The 24,861-nt window shown below is 48.2% G+C and overlaps 1 protein-coding gene across 1 annotated transcript in view; it reads left to right on the top strand.

The window, feature by feature from the left end:
* DYSF (dysferlin) overlaps nucleotides 1-17,584 on the top strand; it is a 194,055-nt gene extending 176,471 nt beyond the window's left edge. The window contains exons 40-44 of the mRNA XM_044659284.1: nucleotides 4,997-5,096; nucleotides 10,241-10,419; nucleotides 12,010-12,119; nucleotides 13,146-13,293; nucleotides 16,331-17,584. Coding sequence (XP_044515219.1) covers nucleotides 4,997-5,096; nucleotides 10,241-10,419; nucleotides 12,010-12,119; nucleotides 13,146-13,293; nucleotides 16,331-16,369 — 576 coding nt within the window. The 3' untranslated portion in view covers nucleotides 16,370-17,584. The remainder of the gene's footprint in view (nucleotides 1-4,996; nucleotides 5,097-10,240; nucleotides 10,420-12,009; nucleotides 12,120-13,145; nucleotides 13,294-16,330) is intronic.
* The last annotated feature ends 7,277 nt before the right edge of the window (nucleotides 17,585-24,861 follow it).

Here is a 24,861-nt window from a genome sequence, read left to right on the forward strand (position 1 = left end):
CCAGAAAGGCCAGTGTCATTGGTTCATAGAGTATACATTGAAAGGAGGAGTATATGTAAGAAGACTTGAAAGGTAGGAGCAGGGGACCAAATTATAAAGAACTTTAAAATCTAGACAGAGAATTTTATATTTGATCCTGGAGGTAGTAAGAGTCACTGGAAAGGGATTGAATAGTGTGTGTGTGTGTGTGTGTGTGTGTGTGTGTGTGTGTGAGAGAGAGAGAGAGAGAGAGAGAGAGAGAGAGAGAGAGAGAGAGAGAGAGAGAGAAGCCTAATCAGACCTACTCTTCAGGAAAATCGACTTCATAGTGTAATGGAGTGTGGGGAGAGACTTGAAGCAGACAGACCTACTAGCAACCTTTGGTAATGCAGACATGAGGTGATAAAGACATGGACCAGGGTGAGGGCAGTGTCAGAGGAGAAAAAGAGAACATTGGAAAGATGCTAGATGAAATCTATGAAAGATGGGCAGTCCAGTAGAAGTGAAATCTACAAAAGGCATTACAGGAGTGAAATCTACAATAGATGTAGGAGTGAAATCTGTAAGAGATGGAGGAGAGGTGAAATCAACAAGAGTTCCAATAGAAGTGAAATCAACAAGAGATGGTATAGAGGTGAAATCTACAAGAGATGTAGTAGAAGTGAAATAAGGAAGACCTGCTGTAGAGGTGAAATTGAAAGGCCTTGGCACCATCTTGGATATGGGGGTAAGAGATTTAGGGAAGAGTCCAGAATGTCTCTTGGACTGGGGGGCCAAGGGGTCTAGTAGGAGGATGTTGCCCTCTAGAGGAACAGAGAAGGTAGGAGGGAGGCAGGGCACAGGGAGAAAGATGGTGAGTTCTGTTGTATTTGGGTTGAGTTAAAGATTCTTTTTTTTTTTTAAGCCCTTACGTTCTGCCTTAGAGTCAATACTGTGTGTTGGTTCCAAGGCAGAAGAGCAGTAAGGGCTGGCAATGGGGATCGAGTGACTTGCCTAGAGTCACACAGCTGGGAAGTTTCTGAGGCTATATTTGAACCCAAGACTCCCATCTCTTGGTTCTCAATCCAGTGAGTCACCTAAGTGCCTCTGAGTTTAAGATTCTTATTGGACACCCAGTTTGAGATATTCAATAATAAAGTTGAAAGTGTGAGATTAGAGGTTAGGAGAGAGACCAGAGCTGGACAAATAGATTGGAGAATCATTAGCATAGAGTTGATAATTGAATCCATGGAAACTGATGAAATCGCCAAGTGAAATAATAGAGAAAAGGTGCCCAAGACAGTTTTGAGGGATACCAGTACCTGTTTGAACCCTGGGTTTTCTCTTCTTTTCTCTTACTTGGCATAGATCTGAGGCTTCTCCTCAGCCTGGCTGCCCTTCTCTGGAGAGTTTCCAGTTTATCCATGCCCCTCCTAAAATGAGATGCCCAGACCTGAACACCATTCTCCAGATGTGGCCCGATGAGGGCAGAACAAGGCACCTGATGAGCTCAAGCCCCATGGAGGCCAGTTAGAAAAGCTTGGAAGTGGTGGCAGCACATTAGGATCTTGCTTTGAAAATTCAGCCCCTCCCCCTTGGCCAGCAGCACCCCCCCTCCTCCAGCCTGGGGCCCAGCACACCCACTGGGTCCAGACTCTGCCTCAGCCCAGGCCGCATGTCTGCCAGCACCACACAGCCAATAAACAGCTAGTAAAAGGCCTCTGGATGGGAGAGGTAATGAGCGAAGCGCCAGGCTTGGGGCAAGCGGGGGCACATTCCCCTCGGCGGGGTCCCCCCATCCCAGCTGCTCCCATCAGGAACCGTTTGAGCTCCTGGTTCATTACTGGCCCCATAAAACTAGCCCTGGGGGCTAGAGCGCAGACTGGCCTGAGCTGGCCATAAAACCCACGCCAGAGAGGGGAACCACCTGCGGGAGGGAGCCCCGACCAGCCTGAGGCCCAGGCAGGGGAGAGGGCTGGGCACCGGGGGCAGAGGAGAGAGAAGAGTCTGGCCAGAGGAGAGGCTGAGGGATAGACAAGGATGGAGCTGTCTGAGGCCAGAGTGCCGGTTCACTCTGTGGCTGGGGTTAGAGATTAGTTCATTGTCAGGATTCAGGCTGGGGCCAAGGTCAAGGATCAGACAGTGTCTGGGGTTTAGGGAGTAAAACACCCTTCTGAGCTGTGAGGTGAAAGATAGCCTGATGCAGGGGAAAGGGATCCTCACTTCAAATCTTGCCTCCGACATATGGTAGCTAGATGACCCTGGACAAGTAGCTGAGCCTCAGTTTCCACATCCATAAAATGGGGTTAAAATACCAATATTGGGGCAGCTAAGGGACTGGATTAAGAGCCGGGCCTAGAGATGGGAGGTCTTGGGTTCAAATCAGACTTCAGACACTTCCTAGCTGTGTGACCCTGGGCAAGTCACTTCACCTCCATTGCCTAGCCCTTACTGCTCTTCTGTCTTAGAACCAATACACAGCATGGATTCTAAGGTGGAAGGTGAGGGTTTTAGGAGGGGAAACAATAAGATTAATATCCTACCTCAGCTCGCTGGGTCCTCCTGTGTAAGGTTTGAGGGAGTCCAGCAGGATGAGAAGGAAGGGATGGAGCGGCAGCCTTGCAGTGACTCACCCCCCCCCAATGAGATCAGCCCCTCATTGAGGTGAAGGCTACCAGCCCCCAAAGACTGTGGTGAGGATAAAATCCCATCAAGGAAGAAAAGTATTTTGCAAACCTCCATCACTTAGCATAGTGCCTGTCATCCAGCAGGCACTTAATACATGCTGACCGATGGGGTGGTGAGTAGGTTGTCATTAACGTGTCAGCTTGTGGCCAGAGCTTGGAGCTGCTTTGTGGCTGGGGAGCACAGAAGAAAGATAAGCAGAGGATCCAGGCAGAGCTGGGGCCCAAGGCCTTGAAGTACCGGGGTACAGGGGTGGCGACGTAAGAATGAGAACAGCAGTCAATCAACAAGCATTTCTTTAGATGCTGCTGTGTGCCAAGGACTGTATTAGAAGCTGTGCTCCCTGCCCTCAAAGGTTTTACATTCTATTTGGAGAGACAACATACATGGTTTCCTCATCTGTAAAATGGGCATTATAAGCACTGACCTCCCAGAGGGGCTGTAAGACTCAAAGTGTGTATGTAGAAAAGCTCCGCACATAGTAGGGGCTTAATCAGTACTTATTCTCTTCCACCCTGTCCCCTCCATTCCCTGTGGGCACTAACTAACTAAATTAGGTGATTAGGCAAGTCACTTAAGTTTCCTCATCTGTAAAATGGGGAGATTAATAGCCCCTAAGGGCCAGGATCGTCATCAGGATTGAATGGGATGAACCATGTAAAGCCCTTTGTAAATATGAGTTAGGCTCCATGCTCCTATTAAACACTCGGCAGCCTCTGTGACCCAGCTAAGCGAGAATCTGGGAAATGGGAGAGTTAGAAGGGGCCTCAGTGAGTGTCTAGTCCAGTCCCCCAAACTAAGGTTGCTCCTGGACAGGATTTGGCCATCCAGCTCCTGCTCGAAGGCCCCTGAGGAGGGACGCCCTCCCTCACGTCTCCTGGCCTGCTGGACCACCCTGGGATGGCTCTCACTGCTAGAATGTTCTTCCTGACATTCAGTCTTAATTCATTGACTTCTTTTCAGCTGTCGCTTTTTGTTCTTGCGTCTCTGGGAACAAAGAGAACAAGTGGAGTCCCTCTTCCACAAAGAACAGTCACCGAGCTCTCCCAGAGTCTTCTCCAGGCTAAACCTGCTAGTCCTCCAATGGTTTAAGAGCCATCTTGGCCACTTCCCTTTTCTGTATCTTGCTTCCTTTGACTCTAAAATCTGGCAGCAGATCCCCATAGTGCTAATCTCACAGGGTGGTTATGGACCTCCGAGGAGATGAAGTACATAAAAGCACGGAACATCTGAATGTTCTATATGGATGGGAGCTCCTTTTAGCTGAAGGGCTGTTCAAGGAAGTCGGGGGTTTCTGTGGAGATCTAGGCGACGGTAGATGGCCATTGAGTGCCCTCCTAACTCCACATCCTGTGCTTCCTTGACTTGGCCCCAGAGGGCAGAATGGGGATGGAAGTGGAAGGTTTTCATATGATGTAAAGGAAGGCTTCCTAGCAATGAGGGTTGGCCCGAAGTGGAGTGGGATGTTTGGGGAGGCCATCGGGGATAGTCCGGATGGCCACATGTGTGAGGGAGTCCTCTTCAGGGACAATTTGGGCTATTCGGAAGCTTGAAAAGTCATAGAATATTGAACCTGGAAGGGACCCTCCTCCTTGCCATTTTAGATGGGGAAATGAACCCAGAGAAGTGATTTGGCAGCTATGTAGTATGGAGAGTTCTCCAAACTCCTCCTCCAAATTGTTTCTAGCCATAGTCTTGGTCCCCATTTGGGATAGTACAGTGATGGCAAACCTTTTAGAAGGATGGGTTATATCCTCAGGCATGCATGGAGAGGGGGAGGGGAGCAGCCTGGCCTCGGATCCCTCTGGCTTTCTAGTAACAAACTCTGGCAAACTCTGTGCTGGGGCAACAGCAGGTGTACCCACAGAGAGAACTCTGAGAACCTCTTCTGGCACACATGCCATTGGTTTACCACCATAGTGATAGTGACTCTACCATGGGCATTCTCTGATGGAGAAAGGAATGTGGTTTGGGGTTTGGCTTCCATCTGTCTCCTTCCAGAGAATAAGAGGAGGGTGAAATCTCCTGGATCTCCTGCCTCACCTGGTTCCCCCCCCCCCATTTCTCCATTACCTGCATTAATGCTGCCATACTATATTTTGTTGGGAGACTGACCTTCACTAGTTGTTTGGCCGCTTCTGTTCCTCTTTCCAGTGCCCTGCTCTTCAGCCATCTCAGAGCCTGGGTGTGAACAGCTCCCTCTACGCTGGCATCTTCTTCCTTCTCTATGCAGTTTCCCCTCTTTCCTTTCCAATGGTGCTGAGAGATCTTCTGTCCATGTAGCTATCCTTCCCAAGGGAAATCCTATCCCATGGTCTGATTCTCTTTCTGTCCTCCCTGCCCTGGGTTACAGGACCGCTTTTGGAGTCTGGACAAGACGGAAAGCAAGATCCCTGCCACTGTCGTATTCCAGATCTGGGACAATGACAAATTCTCCTTTGATGACTATTTGGGTAAGTGTGATTCTTCACAAGCAATGTCCTAGAAGCAAGAGAAACTCACAGAAAATTCTTAAGGACTGTGTGACAGTCAAATCAAGTAATTCAAGTCAATAAACATTTATTAAGAGCCTACTATGTGCAGGCTCTGAAGATACAAATAAGAAAATAAAGCCAGTGCCTGCCCTCAAGGAGTTTACAATCTAAGGAGGGAAAGTATGTTTGGAAAACTATGTTGGAACCCCATGTTCTCTCCTGCCAACAATACACAGAATCACAGAATTTCATTGATAGAATTTCTCAGCTGTCTCTTCTAAACCATACATGAAAAAATATCCTCAATCCATCACTCCCAATGGGCGGCCACCTAGCATTGACTCGAAGCCATCCAATGAGGATAAAACCCTCTTGAGGTGGCCCATTTCACTTTAAATTAGGTCTAATTTCTCCCCCAATATCAAGCCTAAATTTTCCTCTGCAACTCTCTTCCTTCCCCATAATTGCTTCTGGTTTTGGCTTTGGGATCCAAGCAGAGCAGGTTTTACGCTCTCACGATAGCCCATCAGATACCTGAAGGCAAGCATCATGTTCCCCCTGAGCCTATATTCTCTGGGTTTAATATGTTCACGTGGCCTGGATTCCAGACCCTTCACCTTCCTGGTGACCCTTCTGCATACTGTCCAGCCATTCCTTTCTCCAAACTGTGGTCCTGAGAGTTAGCTTTCATTTCCTCTGGCCCCTCTACATCCCCCTTTCCCATTCTCCTCTTCCTCCTGTCCTTCAGTACTACAAAACCCAAACCAAATCAAACCATCTTCTCTTGACATTCTTGCCTGGTGATGATGATAATAAGAATAGCTAGTTTTAACTTAGTGTTTTAAAGTTTGTAAAAGATTTTACTAATAGCTCATTTTATACCCTGGATGCTATTATTATCCCCATTTTACAGATTTGGGAAACTGAGGCTGAGAGGGGTAGATTTGGCAATAGGAAAGTCACTGGTGACCTTTGAGAGAGCCATCTTGGTATGATGGTGGGACTGGAAATCAAGTATAAGGAGTGAATTGTCCAGGGTCATAAAACTAATAAGTGTCTGAGGCCAGATTTGAATTCAAATCTTCCAAACTCCAAGTCATGTGCTCTGCCCACTGTGCCACCTAGTTGATCCACTATTTTCCCATTTCCCTTTTCCTTTTCTCAGCCCAACTTCTTAAGAACGTGTACTGGCTACCCCTCCTTCTTTACTGTCCAATCTTTTCTTAAGGTGGATGTTTTGTCTTCAACTCTCTTTTTTTCACATTCCTTCCCTGGCCAAGTCCATCTTCTCTCGTGATTTCAACCAGCCTCACCTCCATGTCAATGACTACTGAGGCAGTAACCTTATCCTTGACCTCTCTCCTGTGCTCCAGACCCAAATGTCTCCTCCTGGCTGCCACACTGGCACCTCGTGCTCTGCATAGGTGACTAGGTGGTACAGTGGAAGGAACTCTGGGTCTGGAGTCCAAGGACCCAGGTTTGAAAACAGCCTCTTCCACCTGAGCAATTTTGGGGTAAGTCATTTATTCTTTGAACTATCTGTAAAAATGAAGATGTTGCATGGATGACCTCTAAAGATGTATCTGTCATTAAATTAATGACATGGGATCTAAAATTGAGTCCTACCTGATAAATCTTCTAGACCTTCTATTCTAACAGCAATTGGCTTTTCTTTTCTTTTCTATTAATTTTTTTTTTCTTTTCAGCTCCAAATTTTCTCTCTCCCTCCACCCTTCCTCCAGCCATTGAGAAGGCAAGAAATATGATACCTATTATATATATGAAGTCATGCAAAACAAATTTCCACATTAGCCATGTTTCAGGAAAAAAAGCAAGTGAAAGAAAATATGCTTCAACCTATATTCAGTCCATCTGTTCTCTTTTTGGAGGGAGATAGCATTTTTCATCACGAGTCCTTTGAAATTGTCTTGGATCATTGTGTGGATCATTGTCTTTCACAGTCAATCATCATACCATATTGCTGTTACTGTGTATAGTGTTCTCCTGGTCCTTCTCATTCTACTTCTCATCAGTTCATGTAGGTCTTTCCAGGTTTCTCTAGTCATGCTGCTCATCATTTCTTAGAGCACATTGCAGCCATATACCACATCTTCTTCAGCCATTCCCCAATTGATGGACATCTCTTGAATTTCCAATTCTTTGCCACCACAGAAGAAGTTGTTATAGATACATTGGTGTATATAAGGTTCTTTTCCCTTTTCTTTTATCTCTTTGGGATATGGACCTTGTAATAGCAAAGTGTTTGCACATTTCTATAGTCCTTTGGGCATAGCTCCATCTTGTTCTTCGGAATAGTCATGTCAGTTCACAATTCTACCAGTTGTGTATTAGTGTCCCTATTTTCCAGCATCCCTTCCAGAATTTGTCATTTTCCTTTTCTGTCACGTTAGCCAATCTGATAGCTGTGAGGTGGTACCTCAGAGTTGTTTTAGTAGTGATTTAGAGCATTCTTTCATGTGACTATTGATAACTTTGATTTCTTCTTCTGAAAGCTGCCTGTTCATAAACTTTGGCCATTTGTCAATTGGGGAATTACTTTTATTTTTACAAATTTGGCTCAATTCCCAAATAGAAATGAGACCTTGATCTCAAAGATTTGCTATCAAAATTTTTCCCAGTTTCCCTCTTTCCTTGTAATTTTGGCAGCATTGGTTTTGTTTATGCAAAAACCTTCTTTTTTCTTTAAAAAAAACCCAACAAACTCTATCTCCTGATTCTATACCTTTACAATGACTGTCCCTCATGGCCATAAATACACACCTTCCCTCTCTTGGGGTCCTTTCATGCTCAGCTCAATTCCTACCTTCTACAAGAGATCTTCTACCCCTTCGCTTCTGAGATAATCTTGCATCCACTCTTATACTTTATAGAGAGCCAGTTCTTTACCTGTTAGTTCCTCATTAGAATGTGAGCTCTTAAAGGAGCTCAAGATCTGTTTCACTTTTGTCTGCATCATGAGTGTCTAATATGGAGCACCTAATAAACACTTCACATCTGCTTTGTGATTGGCTACCTGATGGTAGCACCCATCGTGATTTCCTGCTTGCTTCTCATCTCCAGTCCATCTTACATAAGTCCATCTTACATAAATCCATCAGTTGATAAATGAGGACTTGTTCGATGTTTGTATAGTACCTGCACATGTATTGTGCTTGGTGCTGGGGATACTGAGGCAAGAAGAAAAAGAACCTTGTCATTAGGAGCTTAATGTATAGAAAGAAAGTTGCCTGAATGTCATTTATTATTAAAATATCACTTACTGTGTTATCATAATGTAACCTTTTAATATTTATTTATAATTTATAATGGTATTCTATATCATATTAGTTATATCATATTTGTTATTATTAATGAGATAGGCATTCCTTCTGTCACATAGCCACTTGGCTGCAGTATTATTATTATTTTCACTTCCTATGCCTGGAATGCCCTCCCCAGCCATTTCTGAATATGAATAGTTAATATTAATGCAGCAAACATTCCAACTCTCATAAGAAACTGGCTATAGCAATAATGATGATGGTCATTATGATACCCTATGCCCAAACCATCAACCCTGTCTTCCTTCTGAAAATCCAAGTCACCCTTTCAGGCTTAGTACAGTGCTTGGAACATGGTGGACATGAAATGTTCACTGACTTGACTTGACTCAGCTCAATTCAGATGCCATGACTCAAAGGCCCTGTCTGCACTTTGGTGTTGGGAGGGCTTGAGTATGAGGTGTCCTGTGTCTGCCTATGGACCATGATTAAGAGGTAGCCAGAGGGAGAGAGCCAGTAAGGTGCAATGGCTAGATTTCTGGGCTTGGAGTGAAGATCTGAATTCGAATCATCTACAAAATGAGCTAGAGAAGGAAATGGCAAACCACTTTAGCATCTATGCTAAGAAAACCCCAAATGGGTTCATAAAGAGTCAAACATGACTGAAATGACTGAATAACAATTATTATTTATCAAATCTAACTTGTACATATATATACATTGTACATATATATACATGACTATTTCATGTACAATAATTGATCTATTTTGTAATTCTTTATATTTTATTTTATGTACTTAAAACATTATTTTGAAAAGTGGTCCATAGGCTTCACCAGTCTGCCAAAGGGGTCCAAGACACATACATGCATTAAAATAAGAACTCCTGTCCTCTATGAGACCCTACCTCTCTTTCCTCTGAACTCTTTGAAATCTGATTTCTCCAAATCTAGTGTGTATGGCCAGATTTCCTCTCCTTCTCTATCATAAATTCTAGCAGGGAATAGTTACTTCCCTCCACAGTTCCCATCACTCCTCCTAATTAGGTAGGTAAATGAAGACATGGATGGGTCTTTCCCAGTCTCCTTAATTCTAGTGCCTTCCTTCCCATTTTTCCTATTTATCCTATATATAGCTTGATTGTACATATTTGCTTATTGTCTCCCCCCACTAGATTGAAAGCTTCTTGAAGACAGGGACTATATTTTGTCTCTTTTTATATCCCTACCACTTAGCTCTACTGTTATGTAGTTGATGCTTAAATATTTATTGACTGACTATTGACTGGACCAACAGGTGTATAGATAAGAATGTTCTGAGTAATGGGTAGAATCCTGGGTAGATGGAAGGATGAATCGATGGATGGATGGGTGATAAGTAAACAGGAAGACGAGGCAATATGGTTCAATGGAAAGAGCACTGGCTCTGATGGGTTCAAATCCTGCCTCTAGTTATTTACTGATCATATGTTTTAGACAAATTACTTAATCTTTGGGGAACTCAGATTCCTTATCTGTAAAATGAAAGGGTTGTGCTGGATGGCCTCTGAGCATCCTTTTAGCTCCTAGTCTGTGATCCCATTATGGATAAGTGAATGGATAGAAAGGCACTGAGAGAAATAGAATTATGGAATAGATGGTAGGGGATGTAGGTGGATGGATAACTAGATCAGAAGATGGCAAGTGGAGAAGCAACTCCTTCCTTCCTTTACTTAACCACGTCCTGCGCTCTGTGTGTGTGTGAGTGTGTGTGTGTGTGTGTGTGTGTGTGTGTGTGTGTGTGTGTGTGTGTGTTTATACCCTTAGGGAAGCCCTGGACTAATGAACCCTGTATCTCCTCTAGGTTCTCTTCAGTTGGATCTCAATCGGATGCCCAAGCCAGCCAAGACAGCTGAGAAGTGCTCCCTGGACCAGCTGGATGATGTTTTCCACCCAGAACAGTTTGTCTCGCTTTTTGAGCAGAAGTCAGTCAAGGGCTGGTGGCCCTGCATGGCTGAGCTGGGAGAGAAAAGGACCCTTGCAGTGAGTCTTCTTTGCCTTTCCCTGGGGTTGATGTTGGTGGCCTTTGGGGGAAATGCTCATTAGCACCAACAATGCTGCCATTATGGTCATCCTTTATGATCCACCATCTCTCCATCTGTCCAGGCATGGAGAGCTCCAGCACCCATATCAGTCAGGCAGTCTGTCAACAAGCCTTTATTTAGCACCATGTGCCAAGCACTGTGCTAAGTGCTGGAGATGCAAATACAAGCAAAAAGAAAAGATAGTCCCTGCCCTCAAGGAACTTACACTCTAATTTTCTTCTCCCAACACAAAAAATTGGAGCTGAAAAGGAGATTGGGGTAGGGAGAAGGTAGATCCAGCCTGGGCCCCCTCATCCAAATGGAGGCCCCCATTCATTAAGTACCTACTGTGTGCCAAGCAATAGGGACTGATGGAGGCTCAGGGTTTAGCCAAGACGAATCCCTAGTATTGAGAGAGCTTACCAGGCTTACTTGACTTTCTTTTTCTCTGATGGAAACTCTTTGTGGACAAGGACTGTTGAACTTTTTGTTTTTGTAGCACAATTCCTAGCACATAGTAGCTGTTAAACTATGGGGTTTAAGTTACGTGTAGTATTCTGGGGAAACTGCTCTAGTTGGAGTCAGAGGATCTGTGTTCAAGTCTTGGCTGCTGAAAATCTGACCTTGAGTGATCTCCTTTAAGTTAACTGGATCTCTTATGTGTAAAATTAGGGAGTTGGACTGGGTCACCTGAAGTGATTCTTCCAGCTTTTGCTCTTTCTTCCTGTAGGACATTCTTAAATGTCTTTTCCACTTCCCTGACATTCTGTGTTCTAAGATCCCTTCTGTCTTTGACTTTGAAGTTCAGCATGGGGCCCAGAGCTCCTCCCAAGGTCGACATTTTGTTTCCAGCTGTCCCCGCTCTGACATCCTCTGTCCTAAACTAAGGTCCTTTCTACCTTCCTTGTTCTCTGTTCTGAGGTCCCATCTGCCTTCTATGCTCAGTGTTCTGTGGTGTTTTCTACCTTCCATGTTCTACTTTCTGAGGTCTCTTCTATCTTCCATGTTCTCTTTTCTAGGTCCTTTCTACCTTCCTTGTTCTCTGTTCTCAAGTCCCATCTACCTTCTATGCTCAGTGTTCTGTGGTCCTTTCTACCTTCCATGTTTTCTCTTCTGAGGTCCCTTCCATCTTCCATGTTCTCTGTTCTAGGTCTCTCCTTGTTTGGATGTTTTGTGCTCTAAGGTCTTCTCGGACTCCAATTTGATGTTTAAAAGGACTCTTCAGCTGATTTTCTTTGTTCTATCAGGCAATTTAGCCCTCTTGGAAAGGCCATAAAGATTCATAGACTATTAGGATTAGAAGTTTCAGTCTCCTCATTTTCCAGAAGTCAGGTAACTTGCTAAAGTCTCACATCTGGTGAATGGCAGAAATGGGCCTCCAAATCAGGTCTTTCGGATTGTCAAACCAAGGGCTCTTTTCACAAGACTATTCTGCTTCCTAACTCGTCCCTCATCGTTTTCCCTATGGTCAGCTCAGCAGGGCGTGAGCTCCTTGTTCAGTACAACGGGCACCTCCTCAGCCCTAACCAGGCTCTCTCTGTCTCCACAGGGCAAGGTGGAAATGACTTTGGAAATTGTTCCTGAATCAGAACATGAAGAACAGCCTGCTGGGTTTGGCCGTGATGAACCCAACATGAACCCCAAACTCGAGGAACCAAAGTAAGAGCTTGATCTGCATTTAGACCCCAGCTCCTCCATGTGCAGTTTGGGGATGATCGGGTGCAGGGACAGAATTAGCACAGGGCCAGGGGCTAGGCCCAAAGGAAACTGGGCAATGGACACAGACTAGATATAAAAACCCATTTTACAGAGGATTAAGTCCCAGAGAGGGTCACAGTTGAGTAGTCAGGGGTAGAAGTGGGACTAGAACCTGCCTTTTGTCCTTTGATTCATGGGCATCTGATGAGAGATGAAGCTGGGAGCACCGAGTGCCTCTCATTCCTCTGGCTGGGACTGATAGCCTCTCTCTAGACCTTGGCATAGCTGACCTGCTCATTGGACCACACGATCCATCCTGTGACCCTGGGCAAAACCTCCCCTGTTTGCTAACCTTAATGGTCTCTGAGCAGCTCACCCTGGAGGGCTCTGGGGAGACTTGCTTAGGATGGCAGGTGGGGACATGTTAGATAATCAGATTCCAAGCAAAAAAAGACCCTCTGAAGCCATCTAGTCCACTCTGAGTCTCTTTTTACAGAAAAGGAAACCAAGCCCCAGAGGAGGGAAGAAACTTGCCCCAGGTCAGGATTGGTAAAGAGGAGAGGCAGGATTTGAACTGTGGTCCTTTGATCCCAAAGCCATCACTCTCCACTGTAGCTCCCATCCCTTCTCATAGCCAGTCAACAAGCATTTATTCACCCCTTACTGTGGGCCAGACCCTGTGCTAAGTGGTGGGGAGTAAGTAAAAACAGCCCCTGCCCTCAGGGAGCTGCAGGATGACAAAGGAAGGAGGTGTTTGCGTGCTGCATTTTCTTTCATCTGAAGTCTTTATGAAGTGCCTCAGTTTCCTCATCTGCAAAATGGAGCTCTCAAGGCTTTTTTGTTTCTGGGATCCAGCTCAGCCTCCTGCTGTCTCTCCCATCAGGCCTCCCAGCTTCTGGCCTGGGTCCAATGCACTGTTGGACAGCTCCCTTAGGGCCAGGCAGTTTGACTCACCTCTCTGACCCTGGCCTTCCCCTTGTGTTCCAGGCGGCCAGACACATCCTTCCTCTGGTTCACATCCCCATATAAGACAATGAGATACATTATCTGGCGAAGGTTCAGGTGCCTCATCGTCCTCTTTGTCATCCTCTTCATTTTGCTTCTCTTCCTCGGAATCTTCATCTATGCTTTTCCGGTAAGGAGCTGGGGGTGGGGGGTGGGAAGGGGGCAGGGCAGGGATGGAGGGCCAGGGAAGTCCAGGGAAGTCCAGGGAAGGGCCTCCTGCATCCTGAGCCAGGCTGGGGAGGAGTGGCGGGGAAGGAAGGAGGCCTGAGCTGGTCTGAGGGAGAGAGATTGGCTGGAGAAGACAGCCACTGCTTCTTGAGAACCTGGTGTCTGATCGAGGAGACTTTGGCTCATGGTAGAGACACAATCCCCTTCCCCAGGGAGCCCCTGCTTGGCCTGGGACCCCCCAGCTCTTGGGATCCTCCTGTGTGTAATGAAGAAGAGTCCCTGCTGTCAGGGAGCCCCTGGGCTGATAGTAGAGACATAATCCCGGTCCTTAGGGAGCCCCTGCTTGGCCTGGGACCCTCCAGCTCTTGGGAGCCTCCTGTGTGCAAGGAAGAAGAGTCCCTGCTGTCAGGGAGCCCCTGGGCTGATAGTAGAGACATAATCCCAGTCCTTAGGGAGCCTCTGCTTGGCCTGGGACCCCCCAGCTCTTGGGAGCCTCCTGTGTGTAATGAAGAAGAGTCCCTGCTGCCAGGGAGCCCCTGGGCTGATAGTAGAGACACAATCCCTTTCCCCAGGGAGCTCCTGCTTGGTCTGGGGACGCCCAGCCTTTAGGGAGCCTCCTGTGTGTAATGAAGAAGAGTCCCTGCTGTCAGGGAGCCCCTGCTTGGACTGGGACCCCCAGTCCTTAGGGAGCCTCCTGTGTGTAGGGAAGAAGACAGTCCCTGCTGCCGGGGAGCCCCTGGGCTGATGGGGAAGACCTCGCCCCAGCCCTCAGGGAGCCCCTGGTCTGACCAGGGAGCCACGGGGAGGGATGGCAAGAACACTTCACACCAAGGCAAGGAAAGAGGCTTCGGCAAACTCCCTGAGTCAGGAGGGCAGCCAGGTGTGGTCGGTCAGGGCAGGATGACCAGGGCTGGGAGGCCGCACCCCTTGGGGCGCTCTGCAGTCTTGTGGGAGGTCAGACACCAGGGACTTCCACATGGTCTGGGAAGGCTTTGGAAAGGTAGGGGCGGCACCCTTAGCGTGTAGGGACGGGGACATCTGAGAGCTAGAATTGGCTTTGGAAAACGGACCAAAGTCCTCGTTTTACGGGTACAGCCGCTGAGACCCCCAGAGGGGAAGGGTCTGGGTCAGGAGCAGCCAGGCAGCAGCGGCAGGTAGACGGCAAAGCCAGGACTAGAACCCAAGGCTCAGGTTCAGCGGATTTTACCCGGCTCCCCTATGGCCTCTTCTCCGCCTGGCTCCAGCTAGCCTGGGCCCTGACCCAGTTGGGAAACCTCACTCTGAAGGGAACAGAGCTGGGGAAAATTGACAGCTCCAGGCAGTCTGGATTCCACTCCTCATTTGCACCCCCCAGCTTACCCCCACCGGCCGTGGGGAGGGACCGTGGCAGGGGGGTGGGAAGCTTGGCCAAGGGACTGGAGGACGGGTTTGATTCCAGAGCTGGCTTTCCCTGGGACGGGCTCAGAGAACATCCTGTCCCAATTAGAGGCCCCGAGTGGAGTGCTGGGCTGGGGGGAGAGCAGAGGGGGGGTGGGACAGGGGCAGCCGGCGTGGAGCGGAGACCGTGGCCAGGCTGGCAGGCAGGACCTTGGAACATGGGCTAATCAAGGGCATTACCATGTTTGATTGGCTTCTCCAGGGCTGGCCCCAGGACAGTGAGGCTCCTGGCCAGGAAGCCCTCCGCCCTCCCTTCTCTCCCCGCGGCCTCATCCCCCCCTTCCCCAGCCTTTGAAGCTGAGCCCACACTGGGTTTCCAGGGATGGAATGGGATGGCTGGCGTGTTCCCTCCCAGCTCCCGGGGCAGGGCGCAGGGATGGCTGAGCTCTCGAGGTTCTTCGGTCCTGATTGTCTCCTGTGGGGGGTGGACTGGGTGTCCCTGATATGGGGGACCCATGGTATGGGAGGAAAGAGGGGGCCCCTGCCCCTAGGAAACCCTTGCTGTGAGGGGGAGACACAGTCTCTGTCATTAGCCTAATAAAGGAGACTGGAAACATGTTAAAAACAAATCTAAGAAATATATACCCCAAATAGAGATTGAGGTGTAAGCTATAAGCCCCAAGCATTGCAGGAACAATCAAGGAAGACGTCCTGGAGGAGGAAGAGACTTTTGACCCTATTTTGGAAATAGACCCATGGATTAACTGATGAGGAGGCAGAAGAGGGGCACTGATGAGGATTAGGTATAAGGAAGAGCCGTGTATTTAGGATTGTTCCTCTTTGAGGGAATTCTGGGGTGGGAGGACGACATTGGTGATGAGGAGTGACAAGTTTGTAAGTAAGGGGTACAATTCTTGTGATATAGGATATAGTTAGGATTGTTAGGTGTGGAAGGAGCTGCTGAGTTCGAATCCTGCTTCATATAGCTGTATGACTTGGGCCAGCCTGGGCCCATTTTTTCCTCTATAAAATGGAGGGGCTATGGGGCAGTTTGGATAGAGAGCCAGACCCAGAAGTGGGAGGTCCTGGGTTTGAATGTCACCTCAGATACTCCCTTGCTGTGTGACCTTAGGCAAGTCACTTAACTCCCATTGCCTAACTCTTATTGCTCTTCTGTCTCAAAGCCAATACTTAGTACGATTCTAAGATAGGAGGTAAGGCTTTAAATAAATAAATAAAATGAAGGGCTTGGACTTGGGGGCCATGGAGGTTCCTCCCGGCTCTAATTCCATGACCCTGTGAGGGAGGGAGAGATGCGCCTTCCAAAATTAAGACTCTCTCTGCGGAGGAGGGAGCTGGACGGGTCACTGCCCTGTCTCTGCTCAGGGAACAATCCCCGAAGACCAGTTCAGACTTGACTTCCCCTTTGCTAGGACTCAGCATCCCCCCCACCCCCCAGCCTGCTTCAGGATCCCAGCTCAGCGGCATCTAGTCCAGCCCTCCCCCTGCCATTTGGGGACACCGAGTCCTGCGGGGGGGGGGGGCAGCGATTCTCCCGAAGGTGAGCAGGTTCCGGCTGACCCTGAGCCTCTCTCCCTGTCCTTCTCTCTCTCCCTTTCCAGAACTACGCTGCCATGAAGCTGGTGAAGCCCTTCAGCTAACAGCTGGCCCCCTGCCTCTGGAGGTGCCCCCAGGGGGTGAGGGGCCGCCTCCCGGGGGCCTGAGGCTCCCTTCACGACCATCCAGCCCCTTCGATGCCAAAGGCCAGCCCCAGCTCTCCAAGGGATCTTGATGACCAGACAGAGGACGTGGTGGGAAGGTGGGCCATCCTCAGGGCTCCCAAGCACTGCAGGGCTTTGTCGGAGCTCCAGACATCTCAAGCACTAGCTAGCCCTCTGGCTCAATTGGATTTTTAGAAGAAAATGGAGTTTAAATGGCCAATGTGGCTCATCTAGGGGTGTGTGTGTGTGCGTGTGGAGATGCTCCTGTGTGTGTCTGTCTGCCATGATGTTCTGGGGCTCCTGTAAGTGGGACCTGCCAGGATGCTTCCTGCTTCGTCTCTTCTGGCTCCCGGGCCTTCCTCTCTTCCCTCCCAATCTTTGCCTTTTTCCTGCTTTTCCAACCGCAGGATCTTAGCAGTGACCCTGGAGCCCCAACCCAATGCGAGAGAGCTCCCTTCTCCAGCCTCCTTACCAGGGTTTCTCTCTAGCCTCACCTCCTTTCACAAGCTTTTCCTCCCTTGTCATCGATTCCTTCTTTCCTGTGGGTTGAGCTGGATGGGATCCCTGCTTTCTCTCCTCCCCTCTCAAACCATCCCTTTTCTTCCCTCCCAGCCCTTTTCTTGCCTTCTCAGAGCTACAGGATATCAGGGGTGGAAGGGACCTCAGGGGCTATCCAGTTCAGTCCACACTTGGACAAAATTCCTCGGCAAATGCTCAATCTTTTGACCAGCAGGCATTTATTAAGTGCCTACGGTGAATGTGGGCTACTAGATGGCACCATAGGGCACAGAGTGGTGGGCCTACAGGCTGGAAGACTCATCTTCAGGGGTTCAAATCCAGCTGCAGACACTTGCTGGTTGTGTGACCCTAGGCAAGTGATTTCACCCTGTTTGCCTCTGTTTCATCATCTGTAAAATGGGCTGCAGAAGGACATGGAAAACGACTCCAGTGTCTTTGCCAAGAAAACCCTCAATGGAGTCATGAAGAGTTGGGCCCAACTGAAAAATGACTGAACGACACCAACTGTGGATGTACGAGGCACTGTGCTAAGTTTGGGGATATAAATTGTCAAATCAAGTCAAGGAGCATTTATTAAGCACCCACTATGTGCCAGGAACTGTTCTGAGTGATGGAGATACAAAGAAAGACAAAAATGCAAATACAAAGACTTGAACCATCCATCTTTCCTCTTCTTCCTCTTTCCTCCTTTCTCTATCTTCCTCTTCCTGTTTTCTGCTTCCCATTTTGCTTCTTCTGCTCCCTCCTTCCACCTTCCCATATCCCCTCCTTCCATCTTCCTGGGGATCTGATATCCTTTTCTCAGCTAGAGTCTAGTTGGCTCCCCTGGCCCACTTGGCCACTCCCTCAGGACCACTTGGCCAAAGCTTGTACCGGTCGGTGTGCTTGAGCAGAGACTTGTGGAGCTCAGTACTGGGCACCCAGGAGCTTAAGAAGTGCTCCTTGATTTGACTTCCTGAGAAGAAGAAGAGGGAAAGTTTGGGAGAAGGAAAATGACAAATGGCATGGAGACCCAAAGGGAGGCACGGAGGCTCTCACCCTGTCTTCGTCCCTCGGAATCCCCTTGGTCTTGACTGGACGGGGTTCCCCGGGGCCTTGTCAAACAGGTGTGATCCTTGGCCCATTCTTTTCTGGAGGCTTGCTCCATTTTTTTCCCAAGCTGACCACAACTCTGTGCCCCACCGGGCGTCCCTGTGTCTGAACCAGAGGCTGTGTTTTAAGTCCAAGACAGCAGCGCTCCAGGCCAGGGTTCTCGGCCTCTCTCTACAGCACTGAACAAAAGGAGATGCTTAATAAAAGGCTTTTGGATGACAGCAGCGTTTTCTGACTTACTGGGGGAAGGGCAGGAAGAGTGGCCCCAGGGTGCCTTTGGAGTCTGATTTCTGCTTCAATTCCATTCCCAAACAGGGAGTGAAGTGCTTGCTCCGGGGAAGGCTGGGGACTGGGCGATGGAAGTTATCTAGCTAAGAACATTTATTCTCCTGGGGTTACCATATGTGTAATAGACGGCATTATAGTAAGTGGCTCTCAGAGAGGCCAGAAGAGACATCTTTAGCTTCTCCTCCCTCCATTCCTTTTCCAAGAGAAACTAAGTCCTGCCAGGAGGGGAAGGAGAATGTTGGCGCCAAAGACCACTCTGCTGTCCTCAGCGAGAGGAGCTACTACTGGCTCAGAAGCATGTCTGTCTGCTCCTTTAAATACTGTAGAGGAAGTCACTAAGCTTTAAGCTAAACCCCAGGCACCGTTTCTGCCTGAGAAAAGCATCCCAAGCTTGAATATAAACCCAAGACTAGACTGACTCTGCACAGGAAGATACAGAACAAAGAAACCCAAGTCAAAAGCAAGAGAGAAGTCCCACAAAGTATACTTAGGGGACTGTGTGCTGGGCAAAGGGCAATACAGATCCAGGGAGTGTTCCTTTGGGAGCAAAGTGACTCACTGAGAGAGAGAGAGACAGACAGACAGGGAGAGGGAGGGAGAGAGAGAGGGGCAAGAGGGAGAGAAGGAAAGGGAGAGGGAGAGAGAGAAGAAGAGAGAGAAGAGAAAGGAGAGAGAGAGGGAAGAGAGGGGAGAGAGAGGAGAGAAAAGAGAAAAGAGAGGGAAGAGAGGGGAGAGAGAGAGAGGAGAGAAAAGAGAAAAGAGAGGGAAGAGAGGGGAGAGAGAGAGGAGAGGAAGGAGAGAAGGAAAGGGAGAGGGAGAGAGAAGAAGAGAGAGGAAAAGAGAGGAGAGAGAAAGAGGAGAGAGGGAAAGGGAGAGGGAGGGAGAGGGAGAGAGAGGAGAGGGAGAAGAATCGAGAGGGAGAGGAAGGGAGAGAGCCAGTCTCACCCCAAGGGAAATTCCTCAAAGTTTCTAGTGTAATAAGCTGTAGAGAGGGCCATTATTGAGACAGTCAGGTCTTCTCATGTTGGCTTGGCTTCTTTGCAGAATCTTTCTCTCCTTTCAATGACCTGAAGAGAGGTTGGCATTATACATCTCTCCTGAAGCTGGAAGTCAGAGGAAACTGAAGAGTTTGCAAAGACCAGATCTCTTTTTTCCCACCAGGACTCTAGGGCATTGATCTCTACGGAGAAGGAGAAAATACCATATGAAAGTGCTTTGGGGCTCAGGTTGCACAAATAAAAACAAATAAATATTGGATGATTTGGGAGGGAGTAAGAGTTAAGTCTGAAGGTATCATGAAGGGCTTCTGGGAAGAAGTGGCTCTTGAATTAAACTTTGAAGGATGGTTAGGTTTTAGGCAAATGTTAAAGAGGTAGAACTAGGCAGGGATGGCTATGAGCCATAGTACAAAGGCAGGACTAATAGAAAATCACAAGCTTTAGAGCTGGAAAGGTCCTTAGGGGTCTTCTAGTTCATGTGTCCCTCTTCCTCTTCATCAAATATAGATTCGGAATATCAGAGTCTGGAGTTGAACTAAATTCTTTTTTTTCATATCTGAAATTCAGCAGGGTCCTCTCCCCTCTCTCCTCTCCTAGAAGAATAATGAATACACTACTTTGGTTGCCACATGTGGTTCCGGAGAAAGGGTTCTCAGCCTTTTCTTCAAGTTGGACCTCTTTACGTGGGCCCCTTCTCAAAATAATGTTTTTAAAGAAATAAAATATATGAGTACAAAGGAAATCAATTTTATCAAAATATAGTTATCTAGTTTTTTTTCAGTTTGCATTCCCCAGGTTAAGAACCCCTGCTCTTGAGGCAGCATAGTGGATATTAGCTCTGGACTTGGAACCAGGAAGAGCTGGGTTCATATTCTGCCCCTGTATTTCCTGGCTGTATGACCCTGGATAAGTCCTTTTGCTTCTCTAAGTCTCAATTTCATCATCAGCTCTAAATCTATGATCAATCAATGAGTATTTCTTAATTGCCTACCATGGGCCAAGCATCACATTTATCTTTATTTTACAGATGAGGAAACTGAGGCAGGCAACGTGATGGATGGCTCAGGGTCATGTAGCTTGTTTGAGCAGGGATTTGAACTTGGATTTGAATCTTCCTGATTCCAAGTTCCAAGTCTGCTAAGTCACAGTGAAGAGCAAAGGAAGACTTTCTTAAGAGATTAAAAATTGGAGCATGTCTGTAGGTAGGAGGGGAAGAGCCAGTGGAGGGGGACAGACTGAAGATGCAGAAGGGAGGGGCAGCTGGGTAGCTCAGTGGATGGAGAGTCAGGCCTAGAGACAGGAGGTCCTAGGTTCAAATCCAGCCTCAGACACTTCCCAGCTATGTGACCCTGGGCAAGTCACTTAACCCCCATTGCCCACCCTTACCACTCTTCCACCAAGGAGCCAATACACAGAAGGTAAGGGTTAAAAAAATAAAAGAAGATGCAGAAGGGGGAGAGAGAAGATTCAAACCCTGGAGGATGTGGGTACGGGATGGGTGGCAAGGACACAAGGCGTGCTTGGCCTTGGCAAAGAGGGAGAATGCCTCTTCCTCTGAGGGATGAAGGAAGGACTCCAGGGCTGGTGTAGCTAAACAGAAATGCTGAGGAGGGGAGCTCAGGGAATTGTTGCCAGATGGCCTGGCTTGTCTCTGAAGTGGGAAACAAGAGGAGGAGAATGATGGGCCCTGAGAAGAATGGGAGAGATCTGCAGGAATGTCTCAGGGCCGAAGGCCATGGATTCCATGCCGACGTAACCTAGACAAATCAAGGCCATCTGGTCCGACCTCTCATTTTACAAGGGAGGAAACTGAGGCTCGGGGAGCTAAGGCCCCTGCACAAGGTCATAGAGGGAGGGAGCATCTTCTTCCTGGGACTCTAGATCATTGCTGCCCCTCTTGCTCTCACACCATGTCACTTCACAGCCAGAGTAGCCCATCTGCCCTCCAATGGCTCAGTGCTGCCTGTCCTGACTGCTTCAGACACCCCTTCCCACTCCCAGGGACAGGGAGACACAATGCACACCCATTAACAATACACTGTTCATGATGGGCCTCTTGGGCTTTTTCCTAGAAGTCATAGGTGAAAGATCCCTCCTCTAGGGAGGCCCTCACTCCATCCTTCTCCTAAAATTTCAGCTGAATTCCACTATTATTAGAGCACTGTTCTTTGGAGTTAAGACATTCATTGCCCCTGTTCAAATGCAGATAGCTGGGGACAGCTCTGTGGATTGAGAAGATGGGAGGTCCCGGGTTCAAATTTGACCTCAGACATTTCCTAGCTGTGTGACCCTGGGCAAGTCACTTAACCCCCATGGCCTAGCTCTTACTATTCTTCTGCCTTGGAACCAATACATAGTATTGACTCTAACACAGAAGGGAAAAATAATCAAATGTAGCTAGCTGCACGGAACCGTTGGCATTGGGGAGAACTTTGCAACCTTTCTGAAAGCCAGCTGTCAAGTGGGCCTCGCTGGAACCAGACTCAGGATGGGCAGAAGCTGTCTGTGTTATTGTTGGGAAGAAGCTAGAGGATGAGGGACAGCAGTGGTTTGGTGGGGGAGAGGGATGGAGAAATAATGGAACATGTGCCTGGAGTCTGGGAGGCTTGGGTTAGAATCCTGCCTCAGGCACTCACTAGCTTTGTGAACCTGCCTGAATTACTTTCTTCCTCTAAAACGAGAACAAGAGAATAATGATAGCAACTACCTGACTTGGAGGTTGTTGTGAGGAACAATTGAGACAAATATATGTAGAGGGCTTGGCAAATCTTAAAGCCCCATATGAAAATGTATTAATATTTTTCAGGGCACAAGATATTCCCCAAGGGGAACAGACCTAAGGCAGGGAACCTTGAGGAGAATGACTGTTTATAGTGGGAAAAAGGTGGAGAGGAAGGGAAGGAAGAAGGAAGAAAGAAAAGGAAGGAAGGGAGAGAGGGAGGAAGGAAGGAAGGAAGGAAGGAAGGAAGGAAGGAAGGAAGGAAGGAAGGAAGGAAGGAAGGAAGAAAAGGAAGGGAGGGAGGGAGAAAAGAAGGGACGGAGGGAGGGAGAAGAAGGACGGAAGGAAGGAAGGAAGAAAAGGAAGGGAGGGAGGGAGAAGGAAGGAAGAAAGGAAGAGAGGAAGAGAGGAAGGAAGGAAAGAAGGAAGGAAAAGGAAGGAAGGGGGAGGGAGAGAAGGAAGGGAGGGAGGAAGGGAAGAGAGTCAGGATGCTAGAGAGGGGCACTGAAAAATGAGATTGGAGAGCATTGGAACCTGTTTTCCCTTGATGGCTTTTTTCTTGATTTTCTCCTCTCGCTTTTCTTTTCTTTCTGTCTCCCACTTCCCCCTCTCCTGTCCTGTCCTCTCCTCCCCACTTGCTCAGAGTCACACAAAGCTAGACTTGAAACCCAAGTCCTTTCTGTGGCTCCAGTTTAGGCCTCTTCCCACCTCATCACGCAGAAGTCCTTCACAAATAACTGCAAAGAAAACCCAAAGCAAGGAACATTCCTTCCAAAACTTTGCAGACTCTCAGATTCTTTCTATTATCACTCTTATTTTGAGGAGATTAGGAGGAAGGGAAGCAGAAAGAAGACTATCCGAGGAGCTCTGATCAGGCGAAGGGGCATTACTGTGGGCTTCCTTGCTGCCCTTTTGGACTTCCAGCTGGAAAAGGCCTTAAAAGTCACCTAACCCAACACTTCCATTTGACGGATGAGCAAACTGGCCTTGGGGACTGAGAGTGACTGGCCCAGGGTCCCATAGAGAGGAAGAAGCCAAGTTAGAATGTGAGCCCAGGTCCTTGGCGCCCAAATACAAGGGGAGTGCGGTGGGTGGGGAGCAGTTTGGGGCATATGCAAGGCTTTCATGGCTATTTTATTTTATTGAAAAATTTAAAAGAATTTGGAAACCCTTAGCTGCCATCTTAGAATTGAAATTGTGTATCCGTTCTAAGACAGGAGTGGGTAAGAAGTGGACGGATGGTGGGTGGGGGCGGTGTTGAGTGACTGACTCAGGAGCACACAGCTAGGAAGGGGCCGAGGCCAGATTGGAACCCCGTCTCCAGGCCTGGCTCTCCCTCCCCTGAGCGACTACTAGCTGCCCCCCCCCCCCCCCATGGCTCTTTTAAACCGGATTCACCAAAGCATCCATCTGACTCCTTCTCTCCCTTCCAAGCAGTGTTCGCATCACAGGAATCAAGTGAGCGGGCAGCTGAGGTCTGGGGGCCCTCTGAGATCCCACTCTGATTGCCCCTCGGGTGCTTTCTGGAAGCCAGACAACCTCCCCGCGGCGCTCCCCCATTTGCCCACTTGGTTTCGGCTTCAGTCTGTCCCCTGGAGCGCCTTTCCTGGGCTCGGCTTGGTCCCTCCTCCACGCTGGGCTCTTTCCCTCGTCCCGCTGAGGGCCTTCTTGTGCCACCTGGACCTCCTCCTCTTCTTCCCCATCCAGCAGAGGCGCCCCCACTGCCCCCTCCTCTCCACACGTGTTTCATAAACATGGGATTATGGGATTTCCAGGGGAAGAGCCGGAGGGGGCCGGGCTGGGGGCAGCTCTGAGGAGAAAAGGAGCTCCAGGGGTCATTCGGACTGGCCCCCTCCTCGGGCCCTTCATTCTTCCTTTTATTCTGTTAAAATTATTATTATTATTAATGATAATAATGATGATAATGATAATAATAATAATAATAGCTGGAATCTCTCTAGCACACGTGTTATACACACCTACCGACCAGGCCTGAAGTTTTGTTGTTGCAGGTGAGGAAACTCGGCCAGCTCAGGTCAGCTCTGCGGGGTGTGGGGTCTGGGGCAGAGAGGTCAAGCGGCGTGTCCAGGATGGACTTCAGGCTTCTCTGTGTGTGCACATGCATGTACACATGCGCGTTGTATGCATCATGTATGTAACACACCTGCTTTAGCCGTAGCTTCTCATTTTCTCCCCACATGTGAGGCTGATTCTGAAGACTCGTCCCGAGACCTGCAGCCTCCTGGGATTGCCAAGGCACAGAGAATCCACCCCACTTACAAGTTGTCATTACCTTGGATTTGCCCATTGACCAGGATTTTTTCTTTATTTCCCGGCTCCCCTAAAGAAAAAAAGCTTTAATAGCTTAAAACTTTGGAACTCCTTTTATTATACACATACACACACGTAGACACATATATTCTCTCTCTCATCCCTATCTCTATCTCTATCTCTCTGATGGTCTCTCTCTCTTTCTCATCTGACTCTAATAATGACTATGCGAAGCAGGTTGAAAATCTTCATTTTTATAGATGAAAAGGCAGGCTTAACCTCTGCCAGCCTCAGTTTTCTCATCTGTAAAATGAGAGTGATATAGTATAGCATTTCTCTCCCAGGCTTGTGCTGAGGATCCAATGAAATCCTATTTGTAAAGCACTTAGCACAATGCCTGGTTCATAGTAGATTCTCAATAAGTGTTTCCTTCCTTCCTTCCCTCCTTCCTTCCTTCCTTCCTTCCTTCCTTCCTTCCTTCCTTCCTTCCTTCCTTCCTTCCTTCCTTCCTTCCTTCCTTCCTTCCTTCCTCTGTTCCTTCCTTC

The sequence above is a fragment of the Gracilinanus agilis genome, chromosome 2, assembly GCF_016433145.1.
Source record: "Gracilinanus agilis isolate LMUSP501 chromosome 2, AgileGrace, whole genome shotgun sequence".
NCBI classification, from domain to species: domain Eukaryota; kingdom Metazoa; phylum Chordata; class Mammalia; order Didelphimorphia; family Didelphidae; genus Gracilinanus; species Gracilinanus agilis.